We start from the raw sequence: 12,196 nt of genomic DNA on the forward strand, positions 1-12,196 counted from the left end.
TATAAATAAAGGAAAACTGATATGTTTTTTCCCTTATTAAAAAGATTTTTAAAATTTTGTAACACATATATATATATATATATATGTGCGTACATATGTACACTTGTACATGTATATATATATGTATGCATATATGTATATGTGTATGTATATATGTAAATATTTATATGTACATATGTATGCATATGTATATATAAATATATATATACTTCTCCCATTTTTGAATAATGGAAAATTCTACAAAAGGACGTTTTTCCGTTTATAAAAAAAATAAAAGTAATGAGAATAAGTTGAGCTATAAATTTGACGACTTACGATTCAGTAAAAGTGAAGATAAAAAAATCAATAAAAAAAATGTAAGCGAACAAAACAAATGTATAGAGAGTACAGCCTACAATAAAAGTACGGCTAAAACAAAAGATGAGGGTAGCTGTAGTTACTTTTCAAATTCTGTAAATAATATAGAAAAGAGTTACATGACAGATAAAAAATATAACAACAGTAGTAGCAGCATTAGCAGCAATATTAGCACCAATGCTAGTAGCAGTATTAGCGGTAATATTGGAAGTAATAACAGCAGTATTAGCGGTAATATTGGAAGCAATAACAGCAGCATTAGCGGTAATAGCAGCAATAACAGCAGCATTAGCGGTAATAGCAGCAATAACATCATCAATAACAACATCCGTAGCGGTAACAGCCGCAGCAATAGCAACAGCGTTGAAGGATTCGTAACAGTTACACCTTCTGATAATTATATAGAGAATCATAAGAATAGGATGTTAGAAAAAATTGTAGAATTAAAGAAGGGTAATCTTTTTGGGAATAAGGGTAATAAAAATGAAGAGAAGAATAACAGTAATGATGATATGAAAGATGTAAATAAAAACTATCAAGCATACAAAAGTAAATTTAACAAAAATAAAAAGAACATTGTAAAGGAACAAAGTGGTAGCAACATATTAAAAGATTTAAAAATTAGAAAAAGTAATATTTTAGAGCTAAATAAACTGTTAAAGGAAAATTTGAAAATTGAAGAAAATTTTAAAAAAAAAATTAAGAAGGGAGGAGATACGAGAGAAGAGGAATACGAAGGTGAAGGGGAAGAAAAAGAGAATGCGAAAGAGAAAGAGAACGAAAAGGTAGAAAATTTTAAATACCAAAAAAATGCAACAAGTACAAAAAGTGGAGTAGAGAAAGCTGAAGAAAAGGAAGGAGGAAACGAACATCCGCAAAAAGAGCTACACGGAAATGAAGATGCAGTGAAGAAAAATAAAAGGACCAACCATGGTAAAGGTAGCAATGTTAGTAGTTACAACAACAGTGATCGTAACAACAATAATGGTGATAACCACAACGACCATAACGACAACGATCATAACGACAACGATCATAACAACAATGATAATAACGATCATAACAACGATCATAACAACAATGATAATAACGATCATAACAACGATCATAACAACAATGATAATAACGATCATAACAACAATGATAATAACGATCATAACAACGATCATAACAACAATGATAATAACGATCATAACAACAATGATAATAACGATCATAACAACAATGATAATAACGATCATAACAACAACGATCATAACGATCATAACAACAACGATCATAACGATCATAACAACAACGATCATAACGACAATGAACATAACGACAGTGACGATGACAATAGCGGTAACAACAGTAGGGGCAGAGGTCGGGAGGAGAGAGGTATGAAGGAGAAAAAGGATAAGGCAAAAAAGAACAACAAAGATAAGAATAAAGATAGAGATAAATCGAAAAGTAAGGATAAAGGTAAGGAAAAACACCCCCCCAGAAATAAAGCAAAAGAGGATGAAGTAGGTTATGATGTAGAGACTGGAAAAAATATGGAAGAAGTAGCACATAATAGTACAGAAGAGATTAAAAGCATACCAAAAACGAAGAAAACGAAAAATAAAAAAGGGGAATCAGCACAAGGGAAAAAAAGTGAACCAATACAAATTAAGAAAAGTGAGCAACAGAACCAAGGAAAAAAAAATGATCAAACCCAGTATAAAAGAAACAACAAAAAAGAAGAAATTTTTGGTATGAATACAAACAGCAGATTAGAAGAAGATATAACTTTAAGAACGAATAAGAATAGTGTTATGGATATAGACAATAATATTGACAACAAAAATATGGAAACTTCACCCCTCCTCTTAGAGAATTGTGATTATTACTATAACAGTAACAGAAGTGAGCATTTCAGAAGCGTTAATAACGGCAGTAATAGCATTAACAATATTAGCGGCATTAATAATATTAGCGGCATTAACAATACTAGCGGCATTAATAATATTAGCGGCATTAACAATACTAGCGGCATTAACAATACTAGCGGCATTAACAATACTAGCGGTAATAACAATACTAGCGGTAATAACAATACTAGCGGTAATAATAGCAGTGTGAAAAGAACGGAAATGTATATAAAGGGCATGGATTGTTACTACGGTGATAATAATAGCTGTTACTTGATGGATCCAGATGAAAGAAAGAATTATAATTTTAAAAAAGAATTGAAAAGTGATACAATGAAGGTGAATTCTATCAATGGAAATAACAACGGCAGTAGTGATCCCAGTAGCGGATACAGCAACAGCTACTGCGGCAGTGGCACTAACCTTATGAACGAGCTTCTCTTAAATAAGAGTTTTCCCAAAGTATACGAATCGAACGAGTACAATTTTAATGAGTTAAAATATATGTATGATAAATGTAACACCCATTTTGATGCCAACTCATTGGCGGAAAAATGGGATGATGACACAGATAGTAAGTTTATAAGCAATAAAAATATGAATAAGTACAATGATCAGAACGGTAAGGATAGGGAAGCTGCCGTAAAAAGTAATAATAATAGTAATAATAGTAATAATAGAAATACTAATAATAGAAATACTAATAATAGAAATAGTATTAACAGAAGTAGTAATAACAGAAGTAGTAATAACAGAAATAGTAATAATATTAGTAACTGCTGTAATAGCAGCTGTAATAGTGGAAGTAACAACAATAACAACAATAGCAATAACATAATTCATGGTAAACACAACAACAGCGTGCATGCCATTTTAAATAGCAAAGAGAATGCTACAATTAATGCCAAAAGAAGTGAAGATATGTATTCGAGCAATAGTGTGTATGCGAATAATAATAATAATAATAATAATATGAACATTAATAACAATAATAGTAATAACAGTAGTAACAATAATAGTAATAACAATAGTAACAATAATAGTAATAACAATAGTAACAATAACAGTAATAACAATAGTAACAATAATAGTAATAACAATAGTAACATTACCAGTAACACTAACAGTAACGTGGGTAAGAAGTATCAAGGTATGAAAAATTTTCAAAGTTATAGCAATAAAATTAATTTTAATAATACGGAGGGGGTAGACGCGAATATAAGTGGGAAAATGATTCATTTTAGTAACTCCAGTGACATAACTAAAAATGCTATGAACAGCAATAATATAGGGAAAAATATAGGGAGTAATTTCAGAGGCAATAGGGGAAATTTCGTAAAGAACGATATTGTCGTAAGCGATCGAAGTTGCACCAACACGATGAGTAAGAACGTTGTGAGCAACATCAATATAATAAGCAATAACATGAATCACATTGTGAGCTGTGAACAGAAGAACAGTATTCCAAATAACAAGGGCTATGGGAATATAGAGAATATTATAAATATTAGCAATATGTCGAAGAACGGCAATAAACTGTTTAATGGAAGTGAAAACAGCCTTAACGATAATATGAGCTATGTTAGCAATATTAACAACTCGAGCAATAGTAATAGCAGTGGTAATACTACCACTGCTACTACATTTTTGAATAATAAATTAAGCACAAATATTAGTAATATTAGCAATATTGGAAATATTAGCAATATGGGGAATATTAGTAATATTATAAATAATAATACGAACACACACACCATTAATGATATATTAAATAGTCAGAACTATATGAACAATCTTTTATTATATGACTCTGGAAATGTTGTATATAATGGGAAAGGACTCAGTATGAATAGTTTTCCTGGACAAAATTTGGCCCATTTTACTACCCAAAATATGGATCATTATGAGAGCCAAAACATGGACAATTTTTCTAGTCAAAATATGAACATTTTTTTTAACTCTAATTCAGATCAGTATGCCAACCCTGATGTGGACAATTTGGCAAATCCTAATATGGACAATTTGGCAAATCCTAATATGGACAATTTCGCTAGTCAGAATGTCGAAACATATGGTGAGCCCAATATGGAAAATTTCTCGAATGGTTACTTAAGCCCAGTTCCTGTGAATGTCCTAAATAAGGATATAAAAAATCATTTAGTTAAAAATAGGAATACATCCACTCGAAATAGTTTGAAGAATCTTTCAAATGATATGAACAGTACTTCTAATATAATAAACAGCATTTTGAAGAAAAAGAATAATATGCTGCTCAGAAATATAAATAATACATTGAATAGTACTAAAGGAAACTCTCTGGAAAATTATGTAAACGATAAGTATAAATTGTCTAGCAGCTTAATGAAAAGCACAAAGAAGGAAATTATAACCTTAACGAGTGTTGGTGGTATCAACAATGGAAGCGATCATAATAATGGAAGTTGTATCAACAGTGGAAGCGGTAATAATAATGGAAGTTGTATCAACAGTGGAAGCGGTAATAATAATGGAAGTTGTATCAACAGTGGAAGCGGTAATAATAATGGAAGTTGTATCAACAGTGGAAGCGGTAATAATAATGAAAGTTGTATCAACAGTGGAAGCGGTAATAATAATGGAAGTTGTATCAACAGTGGAAGCGGTAATAATAATGGAAGTTGTATCAACAGTGGAAGCGGTAATAATAATGGAAGTTGTATCAACAGTGGAAGCGGTAATAATAATGAAAGTGGTATCAACAGTGGAAGCGGTAATAATTATGGAAGTGGTAACAACAACCTTGCTGCTGAAAAAGGGGGCAGGGATAAAGGTAGCTCCGAAAATAAAGGAAATATACAAGAAGAAAATACACGCGGAGAAGGTATGTCCAACGGGGATGATAAGGGTAAAAATAATAGCGCATTTTGTCTACCGAAAGGAAAGAACGACACTAAAAATGAAAAGAAAGGATCTACTCAGGAAGAAGTGGTAAAGATAGTGAAAAAAGTAGTTGGAAATACTGTAATGGGAAATACGGTGGTGGGAAATACGGTGATGGGAAATACGGTGATGGGAAATACGGGGGTCGAAAAAGCAGAACAAATAGACGCTGCAAATAAAAGCGATAAGAAAGAAGTAGAGATAGAAACAAACAGTGAGAAGAAAAAGAGTAATAACTTTTTAGAATCGAATAAGAAAAAAAGATACTTAGCAGAAATTATAAGATGTGAACTAATATGGGGTCCAACAAAAAATAAAGAGCCAATTACTCCTGTAGAGAGTTGTGAATTACATCCAGTTGTTATTATAAAAGATCAGTTTGGTCATTTATATGATGATGATGAAGATAATGAAAATAATCCAATTGGAAAAACAGTAAATATATTCTATCGATGGACAAGAGGACCTCCACGAACAGTATGTTTTTTTCATCCACAAAAAATTGCATGCTTACAATGTACTGTTACCTTTCGATGTTTTTGTTCATATGAATGCTTTATGAAAGGATTTGATCATTTACATAAATATTATAGAAGTAATGGTTCATTTAGTATACCATCCCATCCAAACTTACATACGTATGGCGTACCTTGTTCTCCTTTTGATTGGGAAAATTATGAAAAAAATATAGAGTTTGATGAAAAGCATTATAATGCATTAATACAATCCGGGTTATTAAACGCCCCTGATAAGGAAAAATGGGAAATTATCAATAACGAAAGGAATTATGTGCCTTGTACTAAGGATGTAGGGCATCAAATAATGCTAGAGACTATGCTACTAGACAAAAATAGTGTATCATCTGAAAGTGGAAATGATTCTGATAATGAGGATGACAACGAGGATGACAACGAAGATGACAATGAAGATGATCATCTTGAACATAAGAACAACAACGATCGTAAGGACTATAAGAGTAGCAAACTTGATGCCATTGCTCGTTGCAAAAGAAAAGAATCAAATGAACACAGCGAATACAATATTTCTTCAGCAGATGAGAATAATCTACAGAAAAATCAGGATAAAATAATACCGTCCATTAGATATATGGATGTACAGCAAAGTGAACTAAGTCTTCTAAACTCAATGTCCTTAAATAGTTACAATCATAATGATTTTCAGTACAACATGAACATTCAGAATAACACATATATGTATAGATCAGGTCATAACAACAACATTGTTACCAACAACAGTTTAGCCATTTTTAATAATAATACCCTTAATAGTGCCAACATGCCTGATATGACCGGAGCGGCTGCTGCGGGTATGTACAGCATGTACGATATGGATAGTATTAGTGCTAATAGCTGTTGTGTTAATAGCGGCTGTGTCAATAGTGGATGCGCTAACAACATTTTCGATGATAGTAATATCATGAGCGGTAATAACAATTGTGATATTACTAACGTTGGAAGTTCGTGTTTGTCTAACAAGGATGCAAATTACGTAGGCTTAAATAGTGGCACTTTTCATCTGAACAGTGTTATACAAAATTGTAATGGAGGTTACTTTTCTGAAAACACAAACACGGCAAATAATGATATCAATTTTAATACGAATAACTGGAGTCAGATGAATGAAAAAAGGACCGACAACTTTGATGTGGCATGCGCTAGTTTAGAGGGTGCACCAATGGAAAGCAATGGGGTTGGAGATGTGGATAGCGATGTGGTTGGCGATGTGGTTGGATGCACTATTGGATGTGGTGTTAGTAGTGATGCCCTAACCATGCCAAATTATCACAACATGAACGACAAGTATATGTACCATGTAAATATACCTGTGCAATCGATGTACAATGAAGTAAGCACACAAAATAGGGTCTTAAGTAATAATCCATCAGGTACTTTACATATAACAGCATCTAACAATTTAATTAGTCCTTTGAACACCCAGAGTATGAATGATATAAGAAATGGTAGTGGCAAACAACACACGCTAATAAATGTTGATCTTAAAGGAACATTTAATAATAATGCTACTAGTAGTAGTAGTAGTACCCCTGTGGCAATATGTAGTTTAAATAAAAGTTGTCCAAGTAATGTTCTAACCAATATAGGGGGAAATGTAAATAGTGGAGGCACTAAAGACACAAACGAAATAAAACAGAGTACTAGTGCTGATACAACAAATAATCAGAATATAGTAGAAAAGAATAGTGTAACCAAAAATAAGAAGAAGAACAACAACAAAAAAAAAAAAGAAAAAAAGAAAAAAATATATGTGTTAGATGACCAAGTATGGAATAGTGTAAAAGACCCAAGTATATATCATAAAATTGTTACAGGATGTTGTATACCAAATCTTACAGTTCTTCCAAATTATAATATTACTTGTTTTAAAAATGCAAATTTAACTAACCCTTACAATCAGTTTACTATTATGACTTGGAATGTATTGGCAGAAATATATGGAACCATTGAGGCATTCCCTCACTGTGATCCGTACATGTTAGCATGGTCTTACAGGAAAACCAAAATCATTCAGGAAATTTTGAACAATAGCCCAGATATCGTCTGCTTGCAGGTAGAAAATTTGTTGTCATTCAAGCGTGCTTCATTTTACGTGCTACTTGTTACTCGTTACTAGATATCTAATAGTATATATTTGCTTCTAGGTCCATGCTACCTGCAACCCTCACCCCGTGCATCGTACTTTTTTTTTTTTTTTTTTATTTTTTTTTTGTTGTGTCCATATGCGGGTATACTCCCCCCTCCGCTTCACATCATATCTATTTGCTCTGATTTGTGGCGAGTTTTTCTCATTTAATCTAATTTGTTATGCTTGCAGGAAATACAGAATGAACATTTCCTTGACTTTTTCAAGCCTTCATTGGGTGAGTTTGGGTACGAAGGAGTCTACAAGCAAAAGACGAAGGAAATATTTACGTCCCCCTCAGGAAAAAGGAGGGGTGGCAAATATACCATTGACGGATGTGCAATATTTTATAATAAGAAAAAATTAAAATTTGTTGAAACATATGCTCTTGAATTTAGCAAGCTTATTAAAGAAGCTTCTGTGTTAACATTACCAAAAGAAATACAAAAAAATCCATCTTTAGTTAAAAAACTATTGAAAGATAATGTGGCACTAGTATTATTATTAGAATACATTCAGCACTACTCTAAAATATATGATAATAAGGAAGAAGAGAAACAAAATAAAAAATTAATCATTGTTGCTAATACACATATAGTTGCAAACCCAGAAGCTAATTATGTGAAGATATGGCAAGCACAAATTTTAGTAAAAGTAATAGAATATTTAAAAATAAATTTTATTAAAAAGTATGAAACTATTCCAAGTTTAATTATATGTGGGGATTTTAATAGTACACCATCTAGTGCTGTCTATCAACTTATATATAAAAGGACATGTAGTAGAAATCATGAAGATTTTAGTTCAGACAGATATAGTTTATTAACAGATTTACCATTAGGACATAACCTAAATCTTAAGTCTGCTTATGCTATTTCTAAATTATTATCACAGAAACTGAATCCAGAGGAATATAATAACTTGGAAATATTTGAACCTTTGTTTACCAATTATACAGGAAATTTTATTGGTTGTTTAGATTACATTTTTTATAATGATGAGAATTTAAATATTATATCGACCGTAAATATAGCTGATGAAAATCAGCTTATGCAAGAAGCTCAGATATACCAGCTTTCTAACTGTGCCTTACCCAGCCCAATACGTCCTTCCGACCACTTGCCCCTAATTGCAAAATTTGAGTTTAAAATAGTATGACTTCTTTGGACATGGCACTGCGGTTGGTAGGAATCGTCTATGTGGTACTTACGTGGCTGCTATGAGGCAGCTATGTAATCGCTATATAACTTGTTTGCCATTTTTAAATGTCCAAATATAGCTAAATTAAAGGAATCAGATATATAATATATTAAAAGGCGGTTGATCAACAAAATGAGAATAAAGGTGAGGAGTAGTAAAACAACCACTACTCAAATAAACGTAAAAAATTAAGGGCGTAATAAATGCACACTTGTATACACACAGAATTAGAAAAGATAGTAATAATGAAAACTGCTCGATTAGTATGGATGTGAGGAGACAAACGAGCAGACCTTTATATTTCCGAATGGGTTATTTTCTTTTGATTTCTGCAATTTTTAAATATTCGAATTTGTGATATCATTACTGTGGTATGGACAGCAGTGGTAGTAATAGTAGTAGTAGTGGTAGTAGTAGTAGTAGCGGCAGTTGTAGCAGCTGCGACTGTAGTATTGCTATAAGCGGACATGTAGTGAACTGCATCAATGGCATCCTTTCTTCTTTTCCCTATCTGCATACACGTATAGATACACGCGTGTATATATATATATTTATATATGCACATATACATACTTGCGCCTTTATATATGTTTTCGTTTAATCATATAGCATAAACAATTTTAATTCATAATTTTGATGATTCCCCACATTTGATGATCTTTTTTCTTTTTTTTTTATTGTATTCTTTATTTTATCATTTTAATATTTCATCATTTTATCATTTTATTGCTTTATTATTTTATTAATTAATTACTTTATTATTTTATTAATTAATTTATTATTTTATTGATGTATCATTTTTTTTAATTTATAGTGTATTTTATAATTTTATTACTTTATTATTTTGTAATTTTATTACTTTATTATTTTGTAATTTTATTACTTTATTATTTTATTACCTTATTATTTTATTACTTTATTATTTTATTATTTTATTAATTTATTATTTTATTGTTTTATTAATTTATTACTTTATTATTTTATTACTTTATTATTTTATTAATTTATTATTTTATTAATTTATTATTTTATTGTTTTATTATTTTTTATTGTATTATTTATATCATTAATTTATTATATCATTATTTTATACTTTTTTTTTTTTTTTTTTGTAATTAAAATTATTTACAATGTTAAAAAGATTAATACAGATAAAATTAATACATTCAATAAATATAGAATAAACGAATAGCAGCTTTTTAAATATTCATCCTTATGTCCGCACGTCCATATGTCCATATATATTATATATATGAATAAATTTATGCCATATTACAAGTTATGCTTCGTTGTTATATTTTTAAATTTCATTTAATTTTAAACGAACATATTTTTTTTAAACAACTTTATTATAATAGTTTTTCCCTTTATTAATACATACATATGTGTGTATGCGTGTTTGTGTGTGTGTTTATATATATACATATATATATTTATGTGTACCTACATATACATATACAAGTACGTATATATATAAAAACATATATGCATATTTAAGCATATATATTATATATATATATATATATATATATGGGCATTCATATATATATATGTAGGCAACACGTAATTGTGCACTTTAACTACCATGGTTATTAAACATTTACTTGTACATAAAATTAATGTGTGTACTCTTATTATATTTTTTTTTTTTTTTTGTTTTTTCTTTGTTTTTGTTGTCCTTTGTTCATAGTTTATTTGTAGCTAAACAGAAGAATAACTACCTAGTTCTTTTTTTTTTTTTTTTTTTTTTTTTTTTTAATTATTATTATTACTCCCAAACTTTTTTTTATACAAAGCCTTTATATAAATAATGTATTTATACATCCACCTAAACAAAGCTGATTTTATTCCTTTTTACACTTAAAAATTTATGTTTTTCTTTGGACCTTATTTTTCTTTTTAAAAAAAAAATAATAAAACTGCTTTAAATCTTATTTATTTAAAAAGTTAAGTTCAAAATTTTCTTTGTGAATTTGAGTCTACGAAGTTCTGATAAGTCTTAATAAAAATATGGAGTACATTTTTAAATCATTTTATTTGTCTTTTTCTCTTTTTTTCATTATATAAAAATATATAGTCTATTACCGTTCAAAATATTAGTTTAACACGAAATAGGACAAGGCATTTTATGCGCCATTATTTTATAGCAAAAATCGTTTTATACAGAATTAAACATATATTTTTGGATATGTATATATATATATAACACACTGCGGAAATATAATGCATTTTCTTCCTTGTTTTTTCATAGGTGATAATAATCCCCTTATTTGTAGTAATTTTGCATTAGTACTGTTTCGAAATAATGTGTAATCCTTTCAACTAAATTTATTAAAAAATAATTATGAAAAAAAAAGGAAAAAAATAAAAAAAACCGATATGAAAAAATAGCATTCTTCTCTCATTTCAGCACAAAATATTTCACTCTTTATGGTAAGAGCTCCTATTTTATATTATTTTATCATTTTTAACTGCACATAAATTCATGTAAAAAATTTTACATGGTAACAAAATAATGCTGCATGTTTTTTTACTAGTTGAAAAATAAAATGTGAAATTATTTTGGGTATATATATATATATATATTTATATTTACTTACATAAATACACAGGATAAACAGATTGCTACGTAAGTTTTTATAGGTTTTCCCATTACTCTTTAAATGACAGCTCACTTCCTTATACACCTTAATCACCTCGCAAGTACTTACAAATAATAATAAATGTATACAAAACAATATTTTAATTACTATTTAACATCTGTTATTTCATTAAAGAAAATATAACAAAAGAGATGACTTTACTTTTTAAATAGAAATAAATTTCATATTTTTAATTTTTCATAATACTTTTTAAAAACAACTTATAAAGTTTGAAAAAAAAAATTGAGCGTTATTTTACTTGTGTGAAATGTTCATATTTTATTTTCTTCCTATGAGCAGCACAATTATATAGTTCAAAATAGCAACGGAAAAAAAGTTTTGCATAATGTAATTATACATACATATATATACGTACTTACATACATTTATATATATATAACATGTAAATAACACATAAATAATATACAAATAATACATAATTAATGCATAATACCCAATAAATGCATAATACCCAATAAATGCATAATACCCAATAAATGCATAATACCCAATAAATGCATA

At 29.3% G+C, this 12,196-nt stretch overlaps 1 protein-coding gene across 1 annotated transcript; it reads left to right on the top strand.

Moving 5' to 3' along the window:
- Window positions 1-227: 227 nt before the first annotated feature.
- MKS88_003201 (CCR4 domain-containing protein 1) lies at window positions 228-8,990 on the top strand (the record flags this gene model as incomplete). The annotated part of the gene is made up of 2 exons (XM_067216272.1): window positions 228-7,760; window positions 8,025-8,990. 2 exons carry the CDS (start codon window positions 228-230, stop codon window positions 8,988-8,990), a joined length of 8,499 nt encoding a protein of 2,832 aa, XP_067072936.1.
- Window positions 8,991-12,196: the final 3,206 nt, after the last annotated feature.

Source organism: Plasmodium brasilianum, chromosome 10, assembly GCF_023973825.1.
Source record: "Plasmodium brasilianum strain Bolivian I chromosome 10, whole genome shotgun sequence".
NCBI lineage: Eukaryota > Apicomplexa > Aconoidasida > Haemosporida > Plasmodiidae > Plasmodium > Plasmodium brasilianum.